The sequence below is a fragment of the Aspergillus undulatus genome (assembly GCF_047715775.1).
Source record: "Aspergillus undulatus strain CBS 261.88 unplaced genomic scaffold BDV17scaffold_10, whole genome shotgun sequence".
Classification (NCBI taxonomy): Eukaryota; Fungi; Ascomycota; class Eurotiomycetes; order Eurotiales; family Aspergillaceae; genus Aspergillus; species Aspergillus undulatus.
The window spans coordinates 395817-420950 of NW_027396614.1; the positions used below are offsets into that span (position 1 = coordinate 395817).

Genomic DNA, 25134 nt, shown 5'->3' on the forward strand with positions numbered 1-25134 from the left:
TTCGGGTGCTGTGGTCTCGATGTTAAGGAGTTCTCCCTCACCTTCAGTAAATCTCAAAGAGCAAGTGTGCGAGGGCACAATAACTTGTACGCGATTGACCAGGTCGAATGGCTCGTCATTAAGGTACCATACCACCATGCATCTCAGATCCAAATCCAACTCCAGAGCACATCTGACTGCCCTCCCTTGCCTAGGGCCATGCCGGGCCCCACACAGGAATAAAAAAAAAGGCTTCCAACTAAAATCCAAAGTCGGCGAAGAGCATCTTCCCTGGAAAGTCCAGGTCGTCATGTCGACAGATTCTCCAGATCAACTCCCTCAGAGTATGGCCGGAAAGGGAGTACAGCATGTTTGCAGTCTTGATATAAGCTCGAACGATTTAGATCGGAAACTAAAGAATGGACGATGGTATAATAAGGGGCCGCGATATTGGAGGGCGACATTTGATGTTAAGGTCGTTGTAGGGGCGGCGGATCTGTCGTTTCAGCTTTGGAGCAAGGATCAGAGGATAAGGAGTACTGAGAATGAGCCTATTAAGGTCCAGTGAATGCCGGCGAGTGTGAACGGGGCAGACAGTATTGCCAATTCTGTCCTGGCTTGAAAGATTATCCACCCGCGGCTCCTCCAGTCTATTTTCATTAAGTTGAACATCTTGCCACGCTTGAAGATAAATTAGCGGTGTACAGAGTCCAGTACCACCAAGGGAATAACTTGCCTTTATACTCCAGCGGCGGAAATTCTCCGGGCCATCCTTACCTTCCAAGTCCCAACCCCGCAAAACAGATCTGGGGATTGGGGAAGCCAAGCTCAGTAGAGATCTGGAGGCGTCCGCCATAGGCCGCTCCACGTCATGAGTCCTGGGGATATCCCTCATTCTTTGTCCGTATTTCCCTCCTTCCTGCCGTCTGGTATTTTGGATTCAATGGCGCCTCGTTATTCTCCCCGCAAGCAAGGCAGCGTGACATGAGCTCAGCTTGACGGGTTATGGGTCGGAGGCTGAGGATGAGGCATGGCTACTTTCAATTACGCCAGGAACGGGAAATAACTCGTGGGGCCTTGCAAAACAAGCGATGTCTCCCTCATCGTTACCGAGCTTTTCAGCAATGGTGTCATCCTGAGCTTACGGACTCCTCTCCGGGCACCGTGGCCCTGGGCGCAAGATCGAACCATACAAATGTGCCGTATGGCAAATGCAACGGAAATATGGAACTCTGCTCCAGAAGTTGGTTCGTCTTTCCCTTCCTGCTTTGCAGAAGAGTCGAGACTAGGGGCTACCCTTGCGCTGTTGTGTATTGCCCGACCTGCAGGGGCGGCTACAGTAGGTACAATGTCTACCAAATTAATGCCATGGGATAGGCTCAAGACAAGGCTGGCAGGTAAGGTGCTTTGTCTGGTTGGGTGCTTTGTCGTCATCACAATAAAATACATGTGAAATGTCTCTCTCTGCTACCGATTGGGACCGGCGTACATAATCAAGACCTAGTACATCAACGAGTGTCGTCTCATGCGAAAGCTCAAGACATGAAGAAAGTCCTATCGCTAGGTAGGTACCGTAGTACATGCTGTCACATTCTCAGGAAGTGCTCTTCTCTGCCAACGCCGCTAAGATGATATCCCATCCTTCGCCGAAGAGTAACTGATCATCCTCGGTATAATAATAAGAATTTGATAACAGCGGCTCACCAGAAGGTGTATCCCGCGTTGGCGCCCCATTCACGGGGATCATGAGTAGGCGCTTCGTAGGGTTGTTGATATTCGCACCGCTCTCGAAGTGGAAGACATTGCAACCAAGGACCTGAACCGACACGTTATAGTTAAGTCCCAAATGAACCATGGGAAAGGTGTAACCGCTACCCACCTTGTACCCGCCATGTAATCTTAAATTCGTCCTTAATCGCTCCATCTCTGCTTCCAGCTCTTTACCTCCATACCTCCAGCTCTCTGGTGTTCCTTGCTTTGTGACCTTCTTGGTCTGGATAAGGGACTGGATCCTGGTGATGGTATCCTGCATCCCGCCGCTGATTTCGTGTTGTTGGGTCACCATGGTGAGGCGTTTGTACGTGGTTCAGCTTTTATTCTTTTGAAGGAGGCAGGATAGGAAATGAGAGATGTGATCGAAAGTGATTGACCCCGCGCGGGGCGGAGTTATGCCTTGTTTAGACGCTCTTCCCCGCATGACGTTAACGCCTTTAGTGCGCTTTGATATAGGGCCATCGCCTGATCGTATTGGGTGGGTTTCTCCATAGAAAGCTGTAGAGTAAATCGTATAGTATAGCACGGGGGTAAATCAGCTTCAAAGCTTGCCTTTACATACAGCATTGGTCAAGGGGTCCGTTGCGTTAGTGCAAGCGTGGATTCCCAAAGCAATGAGACTACCAGGATTTGTAGAAAAAACCCCGTCCGCAATGATGCGCCCGGAAATCTTAAACGTTACAGATAGTCTGCAGGATTTCCATAGCTTATCACGTATTTCTGCTTTCTGAGGTTCCGGTTCTGATTTTGCACTAAGCGATGGTGAGATCTTCCAGGCCCACGGCACCAGTAAGAGAAAATAGCAGCGTTTATTGGCTTCGGAGGTATCGCAACCGGCTTCACCATGGAAGACGACAGGGGGGCTGGATTCTTTATCTATAAGAAAACACGCCCAAGCGGAATCATAGTAGTGCAGAAGCCGGGCTTGGCTGATATGCCAGGTCGGGTCATCGTCTGGGCGGTTATTCGAGCCGAAAAGGTCACTACGGAGGAGAAGAAGCCAGGAGGATGGAGATATGTTGGTACAGAGCTTGAGAGCGAGCTCAAGCTGTTGAACGGAATAGTGGGGAAAGAATACAAAGTCAGTTCTGACTCTTTCTGCTGATTGTAATACTAAATTCATAGGTGCTGGAAAGTAATGTCTTCCACTTCGTTAACGGCGCGAATGTCCGCAATCGCACGAAGCGTTTACTCCTAATCCCAGTCAATGGGACACCGAAATCAATCTCCGGTGAGCCTTTATTAGATGACAGTTACTACTGCACTGAGGCCGGCCAGCTACTCTTCGGTGAGCGATGGGATATTATATTGGCTGCATTGGCGGAGAAGGAGACATGACAAGGAGAGACAATGAGACAGTCAGCATGCCGCATATTACTGAATTAGTGGAGAGCCATGATTTGTGCTTGGGATGCCCGCGATAACATTCCGTACGGCCATCGCCAACTGCTCGGATGGTAGCTGAAATGGAGATGAGCTAGACGATGGCTGATAAGGGTGTGAATTCTCAAGAGGGCCAATCACTAGCGGGACCTCCGATCCTGCATCTCGCACCGGCTCAAAGACATGCGGATACCCAAGACGAACGGCATCCACAAGCCGTGGGAAGCGTGACTCTTCTTGCGCCTCGATAATGTGGAAAGCCAAGGGGGTTAACATCCAATATGGGCGTGCTATCATGCTGTTGAGATGGGGCTTTGCTCTGTCCCTGCTCAGGATGCGTGTGCTCCGATAAACCTGATTCTCGCCGCTGATATTTTGTTCGTTCCGCGGGTTGGGGTGCAGGTCGTTTGCGTGCCCGTATGCTTGTACCAAGCCTAACTACAGTGATAATCAGGTCCAGTCAGTGGTTTTCCGTGACGACAGGTGTCTGTACTATTGTAGACCCGGAAGCAGGAGATGATCCACTCATCCTTCGACAAGGCGCGCTCCTTCCATTTGGAATTTGATAAAATCTGATGCCAGTGAACATACAGAAGCAGGAAGATACAATACCAACTATACCGAGACATTTGGTGTCCACCACTGTCTCTTTCGAGTATATCTTAGAGGAGACATAAAGTTTGACACCATGCTGCACATACTTTTGAGCTTTCTCATGGTCTCTGAATTGACTGCCGCGGCTGGCAACAAATTTTCTATAGAACGAATCTTGGTTCCCGGCGGCTAGGTTCTGGCACAGCTGGTCAATCCTGGATTCGGTTCGAGTCAAATCAAGCTTTTCTCCTTCTTCCCAGCTCGCGTACTCATCCGCTAAAGACAGTCCGCTGAGACTAGAATGAAGCTTCAAGGTGACAGAATTATTGCCCTTGTCGTCAACCTGGGAAATATCAACAATCCGCGGATCGTCAATTGTCCAATCCGTCTCGGATTGAACCGTTGGATATGCTGCTCGCTGGGATGTTGTTGAAGAGGAGCTCGGATTCTCGCGAGGGCCCAAATGACATGCCCGGTTTGCTTTGGATGAACGTGTTTTGTCAGGAGATGCGTATGGTGATTGTAAAACAGATTGTATTGAATGAAGAGCAATCTCGAGCATGCAAGAAGGTCCTCTCCGAGAGCCTGCTGTATACTGGACAAGGCTGGCACGGCTCCTAGAATATCCTGTAGAGATGCCATAGTGTTCCAGAATCTCTGACAGCAATTGGAGAGAGAATAGTTGAAGGAAGAGATTATGTTTGAACCGGAGACCTATGCGATTGGGGGCCTACTCGATTCGCTCTAGGTTGCTGTTTACTGAACGAGCTCCGGGTGAATGCTCCCTTCCAAATGTATATAATTTTCGCCAAATTCTCCTAGGATCCCTGGTGTTTGAGGTTCACATCTCAAAGCCTCCACCATAACTGAGACACTCCTACTGCATTTGACTCAACGCAATCCTAGAGTTGTCGCCTTGGGACCAGGGGACTCGAAGTTCACCTACAGTGAAACAGTTGAGGAATTGGAGCCCTGGAACCAGTTCAATTATGAGACACTAGCAGCACGATTCGGGGACGATTGCGGCGCGAGGGCCCCCTGTTCAATGCGACAGCCAAGGCTGAAGATGGAGGATACAATCGAATCTACAACGAATGCGGGCTGAGTGATCTTGTCTGCATGTCAATCGAGTGCCCTGTCTCGGCCGTTCTCAATTCATTATTCATCACATCTGGCGGAAAGACCATGGAGAGATTAGGGTGTTGCCTGATTGGGAAGAAGGGCATGAGAGGAGTTCCAACTCAAAAGGAAGATTCAAAGCCCTAGTTGTTGGAGATACCAAGTACAAATGATCGTGGGCTACTGCCCTGCATGCTGTACAAAGCCAGGTCGACGACTCTTACGAGGGATCGAGTGCACGAGATGTCGTGAGACCTTTCGAACAAGTCCTATACTATGGCTCTCTGTATGGATGTCGCTTTGTGTTTCTTATTACGGAGAAGGAACTTCTGGTTATGCAACTGTATCTGGCGCCTGACCCGGTACGCAGTTCGCCGAGACCTGTGCGTTCACGCCCGCAAACATCACACCAAAGGGTGATCTCTTCCTAACAGTCTCGAAGTAACTCTCCGACATGTCGATACAGGAATCCGATTATAGGCTTGCCAAGTACAAAACCATCCCTTGGAGTGCAAGTAGCGGGTTGACAGTTAAGCTGGCTCTGTACTGTCATATCCGCCTAGCAAGTGAGGTTGGTAGTGAGCTCAAACTCGACTATCCACCTTTGGCGTCACCGGTTCCATTATACTCTACCCCTAATGTGGTCAGACGGGAGGATACCGACGAGGGAAAGGGCAGAGTCGATACAGGAAGCGTCGCCGCTAGCATGAGTACGAGCACAGGCACCATTAAAAAGGAAGACCGAGCCGAAAGCTCAACAGGGTCAAGCGTCGAGAAAAGTCGCGGGATCAACAAGCAGCCACCACGTCTCAGACTACAGCCCAGCCCCCAGGAAGTGGGCCGCCCGAATATGTGGATGCCAAAGTCCAATGGAACGAAGACCACACGAGGTACAACTACGCAGTTGGCAACCCCAGGATCTCCGACAAATGGATCATTGGCGATGCGCCCGAAAACTGGCAGGGGTTGTCCCGGGCAAGATTTACAGATTCAAAAAGAGACCTTTCCTACGCTCGTTCAAGCCTTAGGGTGTCCTGGGGTAAAGGATGGACCACTTGAATTGCCATTCAACTCGGCAAGCGCATATGTCGCCAGCTATTAGATTGGTTTTCCCCGTTCAACACGGATGTTTTGCTTGCTAACTTCCTGATTCCAGTACTTTTCACAAGGTATGCTCGTGGGCCCTTAATAGGCTTTCCCACTACTAGTATGTTACTTCTTAGCTCTAGTCAGTCTCTGCGCTGTGAAAATGAACCCCCGTCGGACCGTGAAGAAATATGTAATAATTCTTGATACACGGGGTCAATACCAAATGCCGCCACCCGTGATTCCATCAGAGACCTGGCTCAAGACATAGTTAGAGAATAGCGGTTATGTCGAAACGCACTAGCTGCTCACACCATGAATCTACAGACAAGTTATTCCCAGGCATATAGGACAGGGAGTACTATTTCCTAGCCTTTATCATCTCCGACTTAGAGCAATACACTGACGAGTTGGATGACAACAACGGAGCCGGACCAGGACGCCAAGTACAGCGAATGATAGCTCGCTGAAGGAAGTATCTAATGAAGTTTCCAGTAGCTTATACTGCTGAGGTTCGGACTGCGCCGGTGGCAAGGAACATTATTCGACCCTATGCGGAGCTTGATGCAAGGACGAAATATGAGCTGAGCACGAAGTCGTCCGCCTCGTTTTGATTTCATCTGTTGTGGTATAAGAGTGGGTGCAATATAACGTACACCTCCGTCTATGATAATCTAATAAGAGATGATATGATGCGAATACCAACGAATATACAAGGGCAGCCCAACCAACTTCACCATGACCCCCGACCACTCTCAACGGGACCTCCGCCATGCGCGTGACTCTCATACTCAACAGTTACATTGTCCGTCCGCCGAATAGTGTGCAAGGGAGTTCCATTATTTCCGTCGTCTCGAAGAATACTCTCCTGACTCTCGACGCCAGTCAGAGTCATATCTTTTGTGCGCGGCGTTTTGGACACCTTGCTATGCGAGTAGCTGTAGTCGTTCAACGGCTGACTGCCCTTGTATCTGTTCTTGCTGCCGCTGTAGGAGGAGAGTTTGCGTTTGCCGAGGATGAGCTCGAGGACGGGCTGGAGGGTTGGGATGCAGGAGGCGATGATAACGACGTTGGCTTCGACACTATTCGCGAATCTGTTAGCAATGTATTCCCGGAACGGTCACAAAGGGTAGATGTATAGCAAGGGGAGCGTACTTGGTCCACATGACGAGGTCGGCTGTTCCGTCTTGGGAGGAGAGGTAGTATTAGTGTAGCTGCATGGGCTGGAGGGACTTTGGGCATGGCATACAAGTATAATCCGATTTATCGGCGAGACCCTTCAGCTGCGTACACTTGACAATTGCCATTGCAGAGGCACTTCCTGGTCAGTATTTGAGTGAGGCTGAGATGTGTGAGGACTTACATTGAGCCAAGTCCTAAGGCCGCGCATAGGGCGAGTCGCTTTCGCAGTGACATGTGCAGCTTCATCAGCGTCGTTACAGGGTAAAAGGCGAGGTATAGATCGATGAAGGCAGAGTACGCTGGAGGGTCAGTACAATCTTTACAATGATAGCCATCAGGAGCGTACCCCCGGTGAAGATAGCATAGTCAACCAGAATCCAGACATCGCGGCACGTCGCCTGCCCCGCCGCAACCAGCGAAGTCTGCCATAGGGCCTTTGGGGGGTCACACATCGTGAAAAGCACAATGATGCAAATGCCCGAAATCACAGCACCCAGACCAGCCAATCCCCAGATAAGCGCCTTCTGCCAGAAGCTCGGATTGAGGATTCGGTTCAGCATCGCCGCGACGGCCAGCTTGGGGACAGAGAAGGAGATGATTCCGAACAGGAACCCGAGGGAGTTGAGAAGACTGGCGTGCTCGACTGTTTTATCCTCAAGGACCCAGGCGTGCTTGCCGTATCCGATCGCGATGTTGGCGGTGTTGATGCCGCAGTATGCGATGCTCATGATCTATCCTGTCAGCATTTCCTCGTAGGCACCTCGACGAGCTGTGGGATTACCATTGCAAACGCAATCAGCCAGTCGTCAGACCCGAAATTCCGTAGCATCTTTCCTCGGATGAACATGCGTGCAGCACATATTACCGCCGTGATGCCTGTCAGTCCCCATAGTACAGACAGGATCTTCGGTCCCTTGTCGTCGCTGGCACTTCCTCTGTGATCCATTTTGTTGGCAGTAGATTTTCTGCAGAACAGGGATGAGTGAGTGTGAGATCGAACCACTTCCAGCAACCCACAGCAATATATTCAAAAACAGCTTATGGAATAAGCTGCCCCTTGGACTCTTGTAGGTCCCTGCTCAGTTTCTTCACACTTCATCCTTCCAAGCCATTTGCGTATGCCTTATGCACCGACCAGCCTGAAGAGGCAATTCGAGACTCGATAATTAGCGGGCGAATCCCAAACAAAGACTGCACACGGGCCAGAAAGTTGGATCGGCACACACCAAGCGTTATCCCGCATCCTTCGATGGGTCCACCTGCTATGTTTGGCACTGAAGAGTCTTCCGATGGACTGGATGGGCTGATCCCAGAGCTACGATTGGTACTTCCGTCTCTCGGGGCCAACTCCAGCATCTGGCGACTCCATACTGGACCAGGGGCCGAGCCTTCAAGGACCGCCGGATGATAGCGGGTTGTGGGGCTGATGGTCGAGATTGGCTGTTGGTGATGCTTTTATTGGCAGCCGTATCCCGCATTGTGCGCGCCGTTTGTGGATCTATATTAGGGCTTCCACTTGGTTTCCTCCACATCTCGGAGGGCAATTCGATTGGCAGCGTTAAAGGTCGAGTGCTTGGTTGACAGCTGCCAGGGGCCAAACTTGGATCACGGTTGTCTGTAGCGTTCAGCATTATTTTTCATCCTGCCCACGCACTGCACCTGGAAGATAACGTCCTCGTGGCAATAAGAGTGGCCTTTGATGGCCAGGGTAGGTTCAATGCGAAACGTCCGCCATGTATCCAAGTATCATTTTGCGGACTTATTTGACTCGCCGATGGAGTTGGGACAGCTTCATGCCAGGGTATACGGTTAAACGTAGCTTCGGAAAACAACACTGTCAGCACCATCATTTCGCCGTATCCGTTGCTCTAATTCCTTTGCTGGTCTGTTCCAGTAAGAGCTTGTCCCGAGATTGGGGATCAAATTTCCAAATGGCCAGAAACAACAGCTGCCTTTCTGTGGCTTATGCCATCTGGGGAATGCGCGTTTGGCGCGTCCGGTTGCATACCCACTATGTCGACTATCTGGTACCTGCTCGTTCACAGTTCTGGACTCGCATGCAACAGATGCTCCACATTGCCATCGCAAGCGGTTCTTCTTTGGTCTATCGCATGATGATCCCTGCTCACCGGCCAAGATACCGCGCCTTAGCGTTCCTTCACGCACGCAACGGGCCAGAGACTTATCGGACCTGCCTAGACAGGGATATGAAACAGGATGGCTTGACTATCTGCTCTCCACCTGCTGTTTATCCAACGGCGCCCCAACGGTTGGAGGTTGCGTGGCAAGCGTTTGCAACCATGTTCTCCATCCTTGCAGTCCGCACCCTTGCCATGCGCTTTCAGGGGAGCCGAGGGACGATTGTTATATCAATTGCGCCTGTCGTTGTCGACCGGGAAGGCAATGCAATATTATTCTTTGTTCCCTCTATCTACCTGAATCCGCCCTCAATTTCGCTTCCATCCCCCTTCCCATTCTCAATACCCCTTTCACAATGTCGCAAGCTACTCAATCTCACGGCGAGGATATCGCTGTGAATATCAAGGCCAATACCACCGTACAAGCGAAGGAGATCCATACGGGCAGCAGTTCCCCTGTCGAGAGGGCGGAGACCCCGGATTCCTTCGACAACGGCGTCGCCATTCGCCCCAATGCTCCTCAGGACCTGCCTGACCTCCTGAAGAAGGTCACCTCCTTGGGTGGAGCATACGCGGAGAACTTGGATGAGGATGTCCGCGCCGAGTACTTGGATGCTGCGCGGCATCTCGTCTACGCCCTCGAGACTCCTCGTGAGGCTATGATCAGATACTGTTGGTCTCAGGTACTTTCCTCTAGCCATCCTCTATAATTTGTCTAACAATCGCAGAGCACACTCTATGCTGCGATCGAAGCATGCGTTGACCTCGGCGTTTTCCCTATCCTGTCCAAGGATGACACCCCCAAGACGGCCCTCGAGCTCGCTGAAGCTACCGGCGCTGAGCCTCTGCTACTCTGTATGAGATCGATCTCATGTTAGCTTGCTCCTCGCTAACAGAAACAGCCCGTCTGCTCAAGCATCTCGGCGCCATGGGCGTGATTGCAGAAGCCGGTGAGGACACCTACCGCCGCAATGGCTTCTCAACATCGCTCGCAATGAAGCGCTACAGCGACGCCTACCCTTGCATGTAAGCTGATCCGAATCACACATTCAATATACCATTCTAACCAACACCCTCAGGACCGGCTGCATTACATTCGGCCTCACCAGCCTCCCCGCCCACCTCAAGAAGACCAACTACCGCAACCCCAGCGATGGCAACCACGCCGCTTTCCAGGACGGCTACCGCACATCCTCGCACTTCTTCGAATTCCTCAAAGACCACCCCGACCACGCCGAGCAGTTCAACAATCACATGACAGCCTACCACCAGGGCCGTCCCAGCTGGATGGACGAGGGCTTCTTCCCCGTTCAGTCGCTGACTGAGGGATTGAACCTTGGCGCTGACGATGTCCTCCTTGTTGATGTCGGTGGTGGCGTCGGGCATGACCTTGCTGAGTTCCGTCGTAAGTGGCCGTCCTTGCCGGGTCGGGTGGTCCTTCAGGATCTCCCAGAGGTTATTGAGCAGGCGAACGCTCAGAATCAGGCTGTGGGGAAGACGATCGAGACTGTTGGGCACAACTTCTTCGAGGAGCAGCCTGTTAAGGGTACGAACCCCTACCCCATAGGACCCTCCACAACCACCCCCATACTAATCCAAGATTTCAGGAGCCCGAGCCTACTACATGCACTCCGTCCTGCACGACTGGGCAGACGCGGACTGCCGCCGAATACTGTCCAACCTCGTCCCTGCCATGAAGCGCGGGCACAGCAAGATCCTCATCAACGAGAACGTGATCCCCTCTACGAATGCCTACTGGGAGACGACGAGTCTCGACCTCATCATGATGGCGGACTTTGCATCGCAGGAGCGCACGGAGAAACAGTGGCATGAGCTTGTTGGGAGTGTTGGATTGAAGATTGTTAAGATTTGGACGAGACGGAGGGGGGTTGAGAGTTTGATTGAGTGTGAACTTGCTTAGATTAGTAACTTCGGTCGTGCCGAGCGAGGTGCTGGTGTAAGGGGTGCTTTTGAAGAATAAAGAGTTCTGGATCTACTTGAGGTTGAGATTGTGATTCAGATTCAGCTGCCCAATCGGTGTTCTAGGTGATGAAATTTATCATCAAATTAGAGACTTGAACCCGTGTCCAATGTAAAGCTAAAACTACGTTAACTATATTGAGCCGCGATCTAGCTTTTACAGCTTTTGAACCTGGAGTCCTGGACTAACTTTATATGGCCCTGATATCCCATCTCGTAGGTTAATGATTGATTAACCCTTTCTTGTTCGAGCGATTACTGGGAGGTTCGTGCTGACAGCAATAGCATCGCATGATGAGTACGATCGCGCACGAAGCAGTGATCCCAAAATTATCCAACGCACCAGTCTGGTAGAGGTGTTGGCGCCAAAAGTATATACCTATCTGATTTGTAGGAAAGGTTATAGGGAGTTCTGCTGCGGATATTGACGGCGCGAGGATTATATATATTTTGGAGGCATCATGAGAAGCCAACCCAAGTAAACGATTTTATTGCACATGGTTTACAGTGGCTACCAAAGTACTTATATACTTGCCAGTGCTATCTGGTATCGAACGAAAAATTCTGGCTATATGGTTAACTCATTATTCGATTGATCCAGCCACGTAAAAAGCGAAGAGGCAGTTTCGCAGACGCCACAAAAGACCCTACAGGATGAGGAAACAAACAACATGGTGAACGACAGGGAAACGAATGAAAAAAAATAAGAAAGATATATCTAGACAGAAAGCAAAGAACGAGGTAGCCCAAGAAGCCGCAAGGCTCAACTCGAACTTCCTAAGCACAAACAAATACCAAATAACGAGCGAATGCTGATATTAGTGACTAAACCCGCCACCACCTGCCCTTCTACACTGCTCACTCTCTCAATGAACCAGAGATAGACTCCCTAAATTTATCGTCTTGAGAGGCTCGTCTCATCCACAGAGCTCACTATCTACTCTTATCCAGGAATCTGGAAGAAAGCCTTTAAGGGTGCTCAGCGGGGGGAACAGGCTTGCTGTCGTCGCCGTTGTCGGCTGGCTTGGGAGGGAGGGGCGCGTCGCCACGCTTCTGGTTGTCTTTGCCGTCCTTGGGGGGAGGAGGGACCTCGGTGTCGGTGGGCTGAGGAGGAGGAGGAGGAGGCTGATTTTCGCGTTTCTGCTCCTTCGGAGGCGGTGCCTGGCCATCTGCAGGATTTTGTGGAGGAGGGGCGTCGCCACGCTTCTGGTTGTCTTTCCCGTCCTTTGGCGGAGGGAGAATCTCAATGTCGGTGGGGTTAAGAGGGGGAGGCGCGTCGCCACGCTTCTGCTCCTTGGGAGGCGGCATCTGAGCATCGGTGTCCTTGGGAGGAGGAGGCACATCGCCCCGCTTCCCGTTACCGTTCTCCTTGGGAGGGGGAGGAACGTCGGTGTCAGTGGGCGCCGGAGGAGGAGGCTGATCTCCGCGCTTCTCGTTGTCGTGCTCCTCAGGAGGAGGGAGAGGTGCACCGTCAGTGCCGCTAGGCACAGGCGGCAAACCAGAAACCTCAGAGGGGGCTAGAAGGAGTACACGATTAGCGAAATGTCACGAGGATTGGCTAGAGCAGGAAGAACATACGAGGGCCGGGAGGAGCAGCGGCGACAAGGCCGGCAGCCACGAGGGTAGACAAAAGAGCGGCGAGCTTCATGTTGGCGGTGGTAGAAGGTGAGAGTGCTTGAGTGAAGATTCGTTGTGATTGTGATGGATTTGTTGATGTTGAGAGAGATACGCCGAGCGTTGGCCCTCTTTATATCTTGAATACCTCCCTACAAACCGAGAGCTCCTCCCAAAGGCGTCATTGAAACCGGAGACGCTGCCAAAAGTGACTCGTTGCAGATCGTCGACGGTGTCGTCAGCTGAATGCCACACGGTGAGAGCTAAGCGCCTGTTGATAGAGCAGAAGGACATACCCATCACGAAGAGCTGTGCCACAATCACGACAGATCTGCTCTGTGTAGACTAGACGTAGAACAGCCACGCAGGCCGCAGATGAGATCAGGAGTACGAATCAGTGGATCCCATGCCAAAGTACAGCCGTGGGCTCGAACCACTCCGAGGGTTCTAAGGCTGTCTCTCGCGGATATGGGGAAATTCTAGAGTTCAGGAAGCCATCTGATAGGAGACCCATGGACGGATAATGACAAATATAGACACATGGTCGCCTACGTGGTGTGCCGATCCTCCGCGTAATGGGTGGCCCACTTGGATGGGGCAGCCAACCGTTGACAACGCCGAATCAACCGAGAGGCTTAGCGCTGAGGTAGGTAGATGGCAGATATTATCTGATCAGAAATGATGTGATAGAGTCAATTCCTGCCAGATATGAGATTTTATTTGCCGCTAGGAAATGCCAAGATAGGTACGTCTCACTGCTGATCTTTGGGTTGCTCATGGCTAAGGTCGATGTTAAAGTATGGGCTGAGAGCATACAGACTTCACGGCTGTCTCTTAATGGAGCAAATTGCTGCACGGCTGAACAAATTAAGGAAATCGAACCACCAATGCCAGGGCAAGTATAATGTGGGGTGGAACATGGCAGTTCAGAGTAGCGCCCAGGGCCAAAGATAGTCCTACTTCTCATAATGAGGCCACCCGATGGGCAAAATGCAATCCTCATCGAGAAGTCGGATTTGGTGTTCGACTAGATGCTAATAGGTCTATTGAAACGACGCCACAGAGCTTACACAAGCTAACCCCCTTTTTGGAAGAGGACAATTCCGAGCTCAAAATGTCAATCCCGATAACAATGCTTTTATTCCTACATTCAAGGCTACTTATACCTCAAAACATGTGCATTCAGAAGGTTTTAATGACGCATAACAGAGACGCCTAGCAGGAAAGAACGTTACCGCGAGGATAGTCACTCCCCTTGCTCTCAAATGAACAGTATGTGACTTACACTTGCCTCGCTGCCGCCACGAAGTCGTTCGAGACCCGACTGGAGAATCAAGGCGATCAAAATTAGCCGCTGATCTTGCTGGAGTACGCTCCTCCACGGCTAGTATGTATGTGGTACGCAGTTGCTTTTGCTCACCACTATCCCACTTGTCTTGTTGTCGAGTTCTGTTTAGATGGGTCATGCCGCCACAGAATGTCAAACGGCATTGTTTGCGCAAGATTGCATTTAGGGTGTGTGGCAGGCGTATGATGAGAAAATGTATGAACTAACTTTGATTCATTCAGCAGAAGCTATAAGTCATCGTGTACTCCAACGCGCAACGCACTTTGTGAATAAAACCCACATTTCACTCCACCACATACTCACGGAGACCATATTGGCATATAGGCGGTGGCGTAGTTGGAAACCAGACGATCCAGGGGGAAAGCAACACTAGTGACTCTGTAACCCGCTCTGGTGGTGGCCAAGGCAGCAGTATTATGTAGCCGCGCTTGTAGGGAATATTTTGATTTCCCCGGGCCTTGGCCTGTATACTCTACATAAGTTTCAACCCAGGTCTGCCACTGCGAGCAATCGGCTCCAAGGAGAGGAAGTCCTCTTCCTCCTCTTCCCAAATACCAACTGCAATGTAAGCGATTCGAACCGCGTCAACCATGGCGAAACTGCCAATTCCTTCATTCCACCATCTAGCCATGATTTCGCTCTATGAAGCTGGACCACCAAATGCGAGTGTCAACAGCGGGTGTCGCCCGGGGGAATCTCTGCATTCCCGCAGCGGCGCATAATCAGACCGCATGGCCTCATTCCAGCAATACATAGCCCAATGGGTATACTACACAGGCTGCCCTCTTGGGGTCATCGTCAATTCTCCTCAGACCAACAGCACGACAGCATGAGCTCCCAGCAAACCCTCCTGGCTGTGCTCCCCTTCCCGGAGCCAGAAGAATTTATGGCCCATATCCAAGAAAAGCTCGCTCAGCTGAATGTCATCTGGGTACATCGATCATATGGAGTTACCAACTTTGACGCTGCAGAGCAGCTTGATCCAGGTACGGATCGGAAGAAATCCAGTTACAAACACAGAAAAGATGTTAAAATAAGTTCCCTCTGGAAATATATTCAAAACAGTCACCATACTCGCAACCTTGTCTGCTATTTCAACGCCCGAGCAGTCCCCGAATCTCAAGTTCATTCAACTGCTCCCCGGGGGCGTAGATCACCTCCCGCATGAGAGAATATTCTAGGACGACACCGTACAAGTGGCGACCACCTCTGGTATTTACGCTCCCCAGATTGCCGAATGGGTTGTCCTTCAAATCTTGTCGTTCAACCACCCTCGCGCTACCTCGAGAGTTGCCAGAGGGAGAGCCGCTGGGTGTCTCATGGCGAGCTCTAAGAACCATAGGGCCCCGTCTAAGTCATGACGAGCTGCCGCGTGGGAATCCTCGGTTAGTGCAGTATTGGTAGGCAGGTAGCGCGCGTCTGCCATAGCATGGGTGCGAAAATCCTCGCCTTTACGGCCTCGCCGGTTTCCACGCCGGAGAGTAGACGCGATGGTGGGTTTTGTCTGCCCAGAACATGGGATCTGGAAGGCATGCTGCCAATAGAGTGGGAATCACGGGCACGATGAAGCGTCTCTTCACGAATTCCTGCGTCAAGATATCGATATCCTGGTTGTTTGTATGCCCCTGACGGACCGCACCAAGCACATCCTGGGCCAAGAGAAATTCGCCATTCTCGGAGAGCGAACAAAGACGGGCAGAAGCCTCGGCTCAATGTTGATTAATCTCTCAAGGGGAGGCATCATGGACCAATAATCGTTGATAGCTTGTTTCAAGACGAAGAAAACGGACGGCGGACTACGACGTGCAGCGCTGGATGTGACCGACCCAGAGCCGCTGCCACACACGAGCGAGCTCTGGCGGCTGCAGAATGTAGTGGTGCATCCTCACATCAGTGGCCTGACTGACCAGCACCAACAGCAGTTTCCGGCAGCTCTCGAGCAGAACCTGGAGCCGTGGATGAATGGTGTAGCATTGCTGATTTCGGTTGAGAACCGTACAGGGTATTAAGGTGGAAAACAACAAATATCTTTACCCAAGTCTTTTTCCGGTGGAGCCGCAATTGCTATGATATCCGAGTATACTACACTAGTACCTTGTGCCTACAATGCGCGATGTAGAGCCGATGCCATATAGGAGAGACTGGCCGTAACACGTACGGGAAAATGTACCCTCGAGTCAAGTAGGGAGAGACGACGGTAACGGTCAGCGGAAAATCTACCCACTGCGGGCGGAGAAGGCAGGGCATCGAACCGAATAACGAGTGCCCTTTAAGGCTGCAAAGATCCGGGGAACACGGGTCAATCAGCAGCTTCTAGCCCTAGCCTTTTTTTATCCTTTACTTTGACTCACCTATACTATGCTGAACTCTATGCATTGAGGCGCATCGGCAAGCCTCGGCATGACGTCACGCGATGTATCCCTGTTCATGTCCTCGCGACAACGACGACACCACATCATCACCATCACCTCCCTTCCATCCCACCGTCCCCGTCGTCAAGAATCAGGATGCCGTGGTCGTTTGCCCTCCCCCAGGCGATCTTCGAGTCGCCGCTGCTGGCAACCTTGACCCCCATCGCGACCGGCTCCACGATCGGCTATCTCGTGAACCGTACGTCAATCAGCCAACCATCCCGACCCAATCAAAGGAATTGTAGATCTAAATGCTAATACATACCTTTGTCCAGGCCACGGGACAAAACCCAAATACGCAACCCTCAAACAACCCCCCCTGGCACCGCCCGCCTGGCTCTTCCCCCCGGTCTGGACCCTCCTCTACGGCCTCACCGGCTACGCATCCTACCACGCAACAAAATCCCTCACAAGCCTAACCCTCTCGACATATCCCTCGGAAACACAAATCCTCTACACCGCCCAACTAGCCCTCAATCACGTATGGATGCCCCTCTTCTTCGGACTGCGCAAGCCCGCCCTTGCGGCGGTCGATATCCTAGCCCTCGGTGGGACGGTTGCGGCACTGATGCGCGAGTGGTGGGATACTGACCGCTTTGCATTTTGGTTGTTTACGCCCTACGCGGCGTGGCTGGGTTACGCAACGTATTTGAATTTCGGGGTCGGGATCTTGAATGGGTGGACTGTTCCTGCGGAGGACAAGGCGAGGAGTGAGGCGAAGGGGAAGGGCAGGGAGGAGTGAAGGGGGAGGCGTGATTCTCTCGGATTAGGCCGTGGAACCATGAGTGCTTTGTGGTTTTTGTCTTGCGTTGTGTTGTAAGGACTGTTTGGATCGCGATAGGTGGTCGCCCAGCAGATCGACGGCTCAAATACTAATACAATGAAGATATTGTTATGTAGAAACAAAGTACGCCTCGAATTCATTCATGTGTAGTCGATCTACATGCTTCATTGCTGAGGTCATGTCCCACCGAGACCAAAGTCTATAAAAAACTAGCTTCCATTTTCTAACCATCAACCTATGTGAGTCAAGGTAGAAACATAACAAACACATGGTTGAAAGAATCTCCGGAGTTTACAAATTAAAGGAAACCAATGGACTTTATGTATGACATTAAGTTGATAGATAAAGAATGCAACCTTTATTCCACCAAGAGGATATGTCTAACACATCCCATCAACATGAAACTTCATTATGGATAAGACAGCTTGAGTTCCATGTGTTGAAAGAGGTCTGAAGTGAATGAATAGACTGCAACAATGAGTCATAGTCCCACGTATTGATGTCTGAAGTATTACATCTTGTGAGTATTCTCTTTGTTTAAGAACGGAACCGGTCTAAAATCTACATCCATTGTCTCAGACTCAAAATGCCATTTGATATATTTTCTCAATGTTTATGCACCCCAACTTTGAGCTAGTGCACACGAGTAAGATGCCCCCCAAAGTGACGGAATGCCTTTATAAAAAAATAATATATCCTTCTTGTGCTTACGAGGGAGCCCTTCGTTGCGCCGGAAAAAGTTTCTATGCTGAATGGCCAGGCTTTCCTTTCTTTACATATCGTAGATGAACAGGGGTAGTACAAAATAGAAAGAGCAAGGGGGAGGCGTGTTGGTAAACCCGATCATGATCTAGAACCGCAGAAAGAGACAACGAGAAGCGTCTGGATGAATGGAGGCATTGTCACTCAGCGTATTTCCTATTGTTGAGATTGCAATGAATGGGGCAAGAGAAACGATAAAGTCTACGTGTTTCCCAAAAAGGGTCTAGTTCTTCATACACCTGCACATACTCGAGAAGAACCGGACATCAAGACCCACGAAGACTTGAAGTCTACACCATGCATTTTTACTCCAGCAGATACGTTACCAAAGCTCAAGCTTTATAGCTGTAGCACCGCGTCTGCGGGGGGTCTGTACTGCGATAATGGGATACTTTGGTGAATTGCCCTACGACATCCTGGGCCTTATCTTTCCCTATCTTGCGCCGGTGCAGATTATCCGCTGTGAAAGAGTTAACAAAAGATGGCAGGGATTCGTCAAAGACTGGATAACAAAGTATGGATACGAAATAATGGTACAATCTGGATATCGGGCACTATTCCCTACAGAGCCTGAATATCGATTGTCGTATCGAATGCTGAAAAATCGAGGTGTGGGGATGAATGGAGGCGGATGTCTTTCCCTCCTTGCCTGAGAGTTTGCTAGCCTCTATAGTGAAACGGACACACTGTATAGAGACCGGAAGGCTATTATCAGCACGCAAGTTAAAGGACTGCCACGCCTGCAGTACCGACGAGGACGAGGTGGCTTGGATTGCACCTACGCATGATAATACTAAACGAGACCCGGAGTATAGGAAACGGGCCGATTCCCTATTCTGGCGATTCAGGAACGACAAGCAAGACAGATGTATACTTGCAACAAAGCTTTTCGACCCTAAAGTTTCTTCGGAACTGGTAGTTATTACGGCATTAACTGCTAATAACAGCCGCACAGTGCAGGTGCATCTTTAAGCATGGACTAGGTCCAATAAACTTGTCAAATAAGTGACAGCAGAAGGGTGTCTAGTCCAGTACTAATAGATCGCAGGGTAGCTGTCCTCTCCTTGGTTAAAGAGAAGATATTGTTCGAGACGGAGTATGTGCTTGGTCATAACTCCATCTTTGATGACGAGGATGAGATAGAGCCTGTGGAGGCTACCATACCGTACCTGCTCGGTGAGTGCGGGTGTATGCTGGAATCTGGAACCGTCAAAAGAAAAAGTACATGCTGGAGGCATATGACTTTCAGACCCAAAATAGGCTATACCAGTCTGATATATTGTATTCTGCCTGGCTTTGGGCTAATACTCTAAAAGATCTTGGAGTAGGAGCTCCTAAAGGCGGCGGCTTTAGTAAGGTGGTTCGAAGCGCAAATGGCTCTGAGTTAATACTCCAACCTTCCATCGACGAGAACGAGGCCACCAAGACTTTGAGAGACGCCGAGGAATTTGCAGTTGGTATTTTGGCAGAAACACCGGATAGTTGGTTCACACCGTAAATTGGCCTAGCTGCTCCTTATCGAGATTCTTCACCCATTCATTGACAAATCAGCTGGTGGACTTTCATCGAGTAAACTATTACCCTGATCGTCCGCCAGAGGAGGAAGAGAATATACTACGCATTCACGAAATCTTCATCCTTCAACGCTATACTCAAGCCACAGGGGCCGGCTTTGCCCTCCTGTGCATTGGCCTACCAGTGTGCCTAATTTCCGATTTTGAATGTCGACAGCCCTTCCCCAACACACGATGTCTGAATCAGTGGAGCAGACCAACGTGGTGATTCTGATCGAGATGGCCTACTGGCCAGCGAAAATCACGAGAAACTGACGCAGATAATCCGGCTGAAGGCGCGAGTTAAGCTACCCACAGAGGTTTATGACCTCATATTTTCCTTTTCCTCGCCAGGGGACCTCATGCAACTATTCGAGCTCATAGGGACCCAGCGGCACGGGTGAGAGAATGAAGCCCAGGATATGTTGCAGGCATGGATAGATGCACTAGTGCGAAGGCATCTCTGGTAGCCGACAGGCGTTCAAGCGAAGACACCACCAATGCCTCTCGATAATTTGTCGTATGATGCTCGCAAGCACTATTGTAGGTCACAAACCCGTTCCATGGATTGAGATACACCGTGCTAATACATACCGTTAGACGGCTATTCCATTTTCACACCGGACGGCTGACCGAGGACCTTCGCGTTGAGATAGATCACTTTTGCTACGCCGGAGGTTTCACTGTTTCGGTTGATCAATTGAACATTGTGCACTGGTAGAGAACGGCAAGCCGCTCATTGACGACGCGCAATTCACATGGAAGAATACCCGAAGAACATCTCGCCATGGTCAATGCTCCTACAGCAACTATCACAAACATTATGGGCAATGAGTATGGCACAGTTCTGATAGAGCTCCTGACACCCGGAAGCACGTCAGCCCGATACATGTAAGGCAACTGACTCTCGCTGCCCAACTCTTCCAGTTTGACTAACGTGCCCTAGACACGTGCTTTATTCGCTACGCACTGATCAGATACGATGGTGGAAAAACACCCAAGGAAGAGTCACCGGACGCAGAAAGGAGGTTCCGCGTGTGCCCGGTAGGTCCAGGGTGTATGCCGCTATCTGGTCCCGCTCCAGCAAGCCCAATGAATCTGCATCCCACCGACTCGGAGCTTACCAGATCGGTAAGGGCCAGGGAATCAGGATCTACCCACCTGGGTCTGGCAAATCACTCACATATGACTGCACCCACTGGATACAGGATCGCGGACCGTACTCTCAATACCAGACAGGGGTAGTCAATGTGCGGCCGAAAGCCATCCAAGCTGCTGACGACGAGGAATTTGTCTTGGGGCCATCATGGCCGGGCGACGGGACGACTCTGCCGGGCATTGACATCGTTCGAGGATCCACACGATGTCTTATTACGACGATAGAATAACCCTATTCTGGAGTAAGATCCGCACTGAGCTATCCGGCGAGCAGCCAGGTGGCAATTATGAAGGCCATCAGAGCAGTACAAGGTCCATTCCTCCGAACTGGGCGAGCTCTTCGAGAATTACCAGGTGATGATGATTCAACGATTATTGTCCGAAAGGATGCCAACTGTTTCCTCAGCCACACTGACGAGGTGCTGATTCCTCTGACCCGCATTCATGGGATAAGTCCTCGCCAACTAAAATAAACCCATTCTTTATGACGGTCACTTCGTTATGCCGGCCAACGGGCTCGGGTGACTGGTCGTTGGAGACTTTACCTATGGCAGCGGCACGAGATCAAACCTGCGCGAAAATATTGATATCGCCGTCATGATTGAACTAGCCACGGCCGCCGAGTGTTTTGTGGCTGTGAGAGCGACAGGCGCAACTGGCCCTTCCTAGCGTAGCGAGCGATGACAATAGCGGCCCGTTTTCACCTGGGTTGTCGACTTTGGGATGGGATACCCTTGTGGCAGCGAACGGAATCGTCATCTTTATGACTTGACTTGGCTCGGTGGAAATCATATTTCGCGCCATGTTTTGGTATTTAGATAGCATGGTGCTGTGTTTTTGTTCATGATTTGATTTTGCTTTTATGTGCCTTTCACCCTAAGTCTCTCTTTAGCGCAAAAGTTTCCTCATCCAAGCCTCACACTTTTGTGTTGAAATTTTCTTTTCTGTATGAGCATTCGTGGGATAGGCCTGATGTGGATGATTCTAACAATGTCCACCATTTCACGTCGTAGCTGTCCGGGAAAGAATCAGCGGTGAAAGGAAGGCAGTCCTATTGTAGATATCCTCTTCCTGTGATATCGAAAATAGAAGCTGTGTATCTGACTCGATCCCTCTCAGTATCCTACTCCACGAGAATATATGGAGCCTTGACCCGGCGAACATTTAGATCAATTAGGTGCGAATGTTAGGATCTTTTGTGGTCTGTAAAGTCCGCGGGTCCATCCCCGCACGAAAGGGTCGTATCAACCGTCGAAATGCCAAGTTATGTACAAGAAAAGAATGGTAGGCAGTGGGCGAGCCACCAGGGCAAAATCTGCTATAGGACAGCGGGATGCCGGGCCAGCATCAATCCTTCCCCGCGCGACTATACGTTCGTCTCGGCCTGCGCTTTAGCATACCCGCAATTGGACCCGTATAGGTACTCAATTTTCTCAGGGTGCCTGTCGCTCGCGATTATGATTTGTATTCTCGGTATCTCCGTTCGGACGGTGTCGTTATCTTCGTCCTCAGATTCTTGCAGCACTTGCTTGAGAAGCAAAACGACAAAATAGCCCGCGAAGAGAAGGAGGACTAGGAGTGCGATGGAGAATGTGATCGTGCTGGAGAGCCTTGCCAGGGCTGACTGGTAGTCCATGGGCTGGGATAGATGAGGTGTTGCGTCTGATGGAATGAGAGGCGGTTGAGGTATTGGGGGGCTGTTGGAGGACTGTCAGTACCGCTGCTGGTTTTTCGGGTGGGTAGAGGCCTGGAGATAGGTAATGCTCGCAGCAAACCGACTTTTTGTTTAGGACGTCTTGTATCGTCACTTCATCAGTGCTGGCCGAATCTTCGTGTGCGTCTTGAAAAGGAAAGACGGTGGCCGGATAGGGGTGAATGTGGCCATGGTGACGATCTGGCCGGTGCAATTGTTCAATGATAGAGGAAGGCATCGTTCGTGTCCACGAAATGAATGTTGGAAAGGCTACGCAAAGAAGGACAATAGCGAATGATTGGCGGAAAGACAATAATGAGTGACTGGTTAGCTATCATAACGTGTGCTGTAGCACTCTTTATATAATTCAGCCCAATTGACTGCCTCACGAGTCATGGGCCTCTGGGTCCGCCAGTTGGATTTTTGGTCATGAGCCAGTTTTGGCAGCACGGCGTGAACAAAACCAAGCAAAAACCCTGTCGATTGACAGATTCAAGACGATAATCCCGGGAAAACGGTTGTCAGTTGTCACTGCTAGGGCGAGGACAACCCACAGTGGACCAGCACGTGGGGGCTCAGCAGTAAAACTAGTCTCAGATACGAGGGCGATCACCAAGTGCCAAAACCCTTTGGCAGGCTTTCTTCTTTTCTATATGCCTGTATTAAAGGGTCAATGACGGCAACAATTTGTGAACAGTGACTCTAGTATACAGAATAAGATGCAATGACTTGATGGATCTCAAGATATGTAAATGAGGAGCTGGACGGTACTTAAAGTTGGCACCAGCCCCGGCCGATTCCCAACACAGCCTCATGTCTCGGAGGCTGAAGGGTCCCCGCCAGGAATGGCGAACGAGCAGGTCGGAAATAGCAAGGTTGATTGAAGATCTGCAAGCAGAATTTGCTTGTCTCAGGGACTGGGCCAGTGGAATGCGAAAATGGCGTGTTGAAGGACCCTCCTTGGGGGGAGTGGGTCGAAGCCCTATTTTAGCCTCGGAGGTGCCGCCGAAATTTCAGTTTTGCTGCCTTTATAACTCTGGGCACACTGTTGAAGTCAAGCATTCCGTCCCCGCTTAAGTAATTAAATCGCAGGCATATAGCTTTCCTACCTAAAGAGCTGCAATGCGCGGCCTATGAGTTTACTTCACTCAGTAGACCACTTATGTCAAGTACTACAGCCACTGTCGTCAGCCGAAGTCCAACAGGACAAGCATCCGCTCTTCTGCTTGGTATCGGTATATGCTGGAACCTAGACGGCACCATTCGAAGCTCGCTCATTGCAAGAGTGTTCCGTGATATAAATGGACATGTAGTAGAGGTGGGCTGTTCAACCGGGCGGCGTTGTTTGCGGCGTGGAGGCTTTCAGCTGCGCCACCGGTTGTTGAATGTTGATCCCTCTAGCTGCTGGATTTGTATAGTTAGCTCCGCCACTAGAGCCCACACCAGTTGGACTTCCGGTAATGCCTCAACGGTAATGCTGATCATCTCGGTGAGTTCGGCATGGAGGTCTTGGTATCAGAGCCCGAGGGGGCCCGCGGGATACGATAGTGGAGCAATCTGAAAACGTTGATGAACTACCTAGTACAGAAAGCTAAGTTCAAACACTCGAATAATATCCTGGGCTTGTGAAGAAACATGTGGCGTGCATCCTGTCTCCTACCGGCGTCTCATACCCCGGCTTGATCATCGGCTATGCCCGACGACACGACCCTGCGCTTTCATAAATCTCCAGCCGTGGCATCCGCTTTTGCTTTCTTTTCACCGAATTCGCCGGTGTGACGAGACTAGTCAGTTTGACTAGGGCAGCTCTAAAGTGACCGATATTACTGAACCCTTCGCTTTGTGAAGAAGAGATCAGATGCCACTAGATCGCTGATTCTCTATCAGGACAGTCTCCTTCAAGATGCCAGAATTTAACGTTATACAAAGCATATTGATGATGATCTCGAGAAGTAAGATTATCGTTGACCCCTTTTGCGACCGGTGATTGAGACACCTCACAGGAATGGCGGATTCGGACCTTAACTTGATATTTGAATGCTAAAATATGTTTCCCTTCGTTGTATGTAATAAGAGCAGCAACAACCGTGGCAGAGGGACTGCCGGGGGTACTTTACTCTGGAACCTCTCGGCTTTGGTATTTGCCGTGGATGGACTCCAAAAAAAGAGCAGAGCCCGTTCAGCTGTCTTCGTACAATCTCCTTTCGAGCTCTGAACCAGGGATGGACTAGCTAGGGTAGAACTATGGTATAAGATATTTTACTTATGTGGCGCATCCAGTCAGAAGACAACGTGGCTACCAGGAATGGTACCTCTCTTGGCCTGTTGTGCGAGTGGCAGGTACATCTCCAGAATCCGGGGCGAGCAAAAGTCCCCGGAACATGCGGGAGAAAGGAAAGACCCCATGGGAGGACGTATGTCTAGGGTATTTGACCAGGCCCAACGATACTTGTCCGTTAGTGAGACTGGAATGATGGATGCCTGTACCTCACCCTACAAAGAAGTCTCAGTGCTATCTGGATGCTGCTATGGTGGGGGAGGAGTCAAGTATCACTGCTACTGCGTGCATCGTTAGAT

General features: G+C 50.6%; 11 protein-coding genes across 11 annotated transcripts; 8 read left to right on the forward strand and 3 right to left on the reverse strand.

The window, feature by feature from the left end:
* The first annotated feature begins 58 nt into the window (after positions 1-58).
* On the forward strand, positions 59-743 carry BDV17DRAFT_256749 (uncharacterized protein). Its single transcript, XM_073757106.1, has one exon. It carries the CDS (start codon positions 137-139, stop codon positions 545-547), a length of 411 nt encoding a protein of 136 aa, XP_073618220.1. The 5' UTR covers positions 59-136; the 3' UTR covers positions 548-743.
* Positions 744-1370: 627 nt separating this feature from the next.
* Positions 1371-2098, reverse strand: BDV17DRAFT_256751 (uncharacterized protein). The gene is made up of 2 exons (XM_073757107.1): positions 1859-2098; positions 1371-1795 (listed from the first exon to the last, which is right to left on the reverse strand). Exons 1-2 carry the CDS (start codon positions 2042-2044, stop codon positions 1574-1576), a joined length of 408 nt encoding a protein of 135 aa, XP_073618221.1. The 5' UTR covers positions 2045-2098; the 3' UTR covers positions 1371-1573.
* A 498-nt stretch (positions 2099-2596) lies between these two features.
* On the forward strand, positions 2597-3090 carry BDV17DRAFT_288931 (uncharacterized protein; the record flags this gene model as incomplete). The annotated part of the gene is made up of 2 exons (XM_073761530.1): positions 2597-2833; positions 2878-3090. 2 exons carry the CDS (start codon positions 2597-2599, stop codon positions 3088-3090), a joined length of 450 nt encoding a protein of 149 aa, XP_073618222.1.
* A 2212-nt stretch (positions 3091-5302) lies between these two features.
* Positions 5303-5950, forward strand: BDV17DRAFT_288932 (uncharacterized protein; the record flags this gene model as incomplete). The annotated part of the gene is made up of 1 exon (XM_073761531.1): positions 5303-5950. One exon carries the CDS (start codon positions 5303-5305, stop codon positions 5948-5950), a length of 648 nt encoding a protein of 215 aa, XP_073618223.1.
* Positions 5951-6628: 678 nt separating this feature from the next.
* Positions 6629-8268, reverse strand: BDV17DRAFT_297144 (uncharacterized protein). The gene is made up of 6 exons (XM_073763438.1): positions 7898-8268; positions 7463-7847; positions 7298-7415; positions 7184-7251; positions 7090-7120; positions 6629-7016 (listed from the first exon to the last, which is right to left on the reverse strand). The coding sequence occupies exons 1-6, from the start codon at positions 8060-8062 to the stop codon at positions 6668-6670; spliced, it is 1116 nt and encodes a 371-aa protein (XP_073618224.1). The 5' UTR covers positions 8063-8268; the 3' UTR covers positions 6629-6667.
* A 1289-nt stretch (positions 8269-9557) lies between these two features.
* BDV17DRAFT_297146 (S-adenosyl-L-methionine-dependent methyltransferase) lies at positions 9558-11175 on the forward strand (the record flags this gene model as incomplete). Its single annotated transcript, XM_073763439.1, has 5 exons — positions 9558-9937; positions 9983-10109; positions 10157-10280; positions 10334-10800; positions 10862-11175. Exons 1-5 carry the CDS (start codon positions 9611-9613, stop codon positions 11173-11175), a joined length of 1359 nt encoding a protein of 452 aa, XP_073618225.1. The 5' UTR covers positions 9558-9610.
* A 1028-nt stretch (positions 11176-12203) lies between these two features.
* On the reverse strand, positions 12204-12882 carry BDV17DRAFT_288935 (uncharacterized protein; the record flags this gene model as incomplete). Its single annotated transcript, XM_073761532.1, has 2 exons — positions 12204-12751; positions 12813-12882. 2 exons carry the CDS (start codon positions 12880-12882, stop codon positions 12204-12206), a joined length of 618 nt encoding a protein of 205 aa, XP_073618226.1.
* Positions 12883-14880: 1998 nt separating this feature from the next.
* On the forward strand, positions 14881-15393 carry BDV17DRAFT_256756 (uncharacterized protein). The gene is made up of 2 exons (XM_073757108.1): positions 14881-15182; positions 15262-15393. Exons 1-2 carry the CDS (start codon positions 14957-14959, stop codon positions 15375-15377), a joined length of 342 nt encoding a protein of 113 aa, XP_073618227.1. The 5' UTR covers positions 14881-14956; the 3' UTR covers positions 15378-15393.
* Positions 15394-16661: 1268 nt separating this feature from the next.
* On the forward strand, positions 16662-17551 carry BDV17DRAFT_256758 (TspO/MBR family protein). The gene is made up of 2 exons (XM_073757109.1): positions 16662-16806; positions 16883-17551. Exons 1-2 carry the CDS (start codon positions 16704-16706, stop codon positions 17347-17349), a joined length of 570 nt encoding a protein of 189 aa, XP_073618228.1. The 5' UTR covers positions 16662-16703; the 3' UTR covers positions 17350-17551.
* A 2942-nt stretch (positions 17552-20493) lies between these two features.
* BDV17DRAFT_288937 (uncharacterized protein) lies at positions 20494-21094 on the forward strand (the record flags this gene model as incomplete). Its single annotated transcript, XM_073761533.1, has 2 exons — positions 20494-20597; positions 20653-21094. 2 exons carry the CDS (start codon positions 20494-20496, stop codon positions 21092-21094), a joined length of 546 nt encoding a protein of 181 aa, XP_073618229.1.
* A 3250-nt stretch (positions 21095-24344) lies between these two features.
* BDV17DRAFT_256759 (uncharacterized protein) lies at positions 24345-24789 on the forward strand. Its single transcript, XM_073757110.1, has 2 exons — positions 24345-24509; positions 24561-24789. The coding sequence occupies exon 2, from the start codon at positions 24605-24607 to the stop codon at positions 24770-24772; it is 168 nt and encodes a 55-aa protein (XP_073618230.1). The 5' UTR covers positions 24345-24509; positions 24561-24604; the 3' UTR covers positions 24773-24789.
* The last annotated feature ends 345 nt before the right edge of the window (positions 24790-25134 follow it).

Excerpts from the sequence above, each read along its gene's own strand:
- BDV17DRAFT_256749 (XM_073757106.1), top strand. The coding sequence starts at position 137 with ATGCATCTCAGATCCAAATCCAACTCCAGAGCACATCTGACTGCCCTC.
- BDV17DRAFT_256751 (XM_073757107.1), bottom strand. The coding sequence starts at position 2,044 with ATGGTGACCCAACAACACGAAATCAGCGGCGGGATGCAGGATACCATC. Across the intron at positions 1,796-1,858 it reads GATTACATGGCGGGTACAAG|GTCCTTGGTTGCAATGTCTT; the intron begins GTGGGTAGCGGT and ends GTGTCGGTTCAG.
- BDV17DRAFT_256756 (XM_073757108.1), top strand. The coding sequence starts at position 14,957 with ATGGGTATACTACACAGGCTGCCCTCTTGGGGTCATCGTCAATTCTCC. Across the intron at positions 15,183-15,261 it reads TGCAGAGCAGCTTGATCCAG|TCACCATACTCGCAACCTTG; the intron begins GTACGGATCGGA and ends TATTCAAAACAG.
- BDV17DRAFT_256759 (XM_073757110.1), top strand. The coding sequence starts at position 24,605 with ATGTTTCCCTTCGTTGTATGTAATAAGAGCAGCAACAACCGTGGCAGA.
- BDV17DRAFT_297144 (XM_073763438.1), bottom strand. The coding sequence starts at position 8,062 with ATGGATCACAGAGGAAGTGCCAGCGACGACAAGGGACCGAAGATCCTG. Across the intron at positions 7,416-7,462 it reads CTATGCTATCTTCACCGGGG|CGTACTCTGCCTTCATCGAT; the intron begins GTACGCTCCTGA and ends CTGACCCTCCAG. Across the intron at positions 7,017-7,089 it reads GACCTCGTCATGTGGACCAA|TGTCGAAGCCAACGTCGTTA; the intron begins GTACGCTCCCCT and ends ATTCGCGAATAG.
- BDV17DRAFT_256758 (XM_073757109.1), top strand. The coding sequence starts at position 16,704 with ATGCCGTGGTCGTTTGCCCTCCCCCAGGCGATCTTCGAGTCGCCGCTG. Across the intron at positions 16,807-16,882 it reads GATCGGCTATCTCGTGAACC|GCCACGGGACAAAACCCAAA; the intron begins GTACGTCAATCA and ends ACCTTTGTCCAG.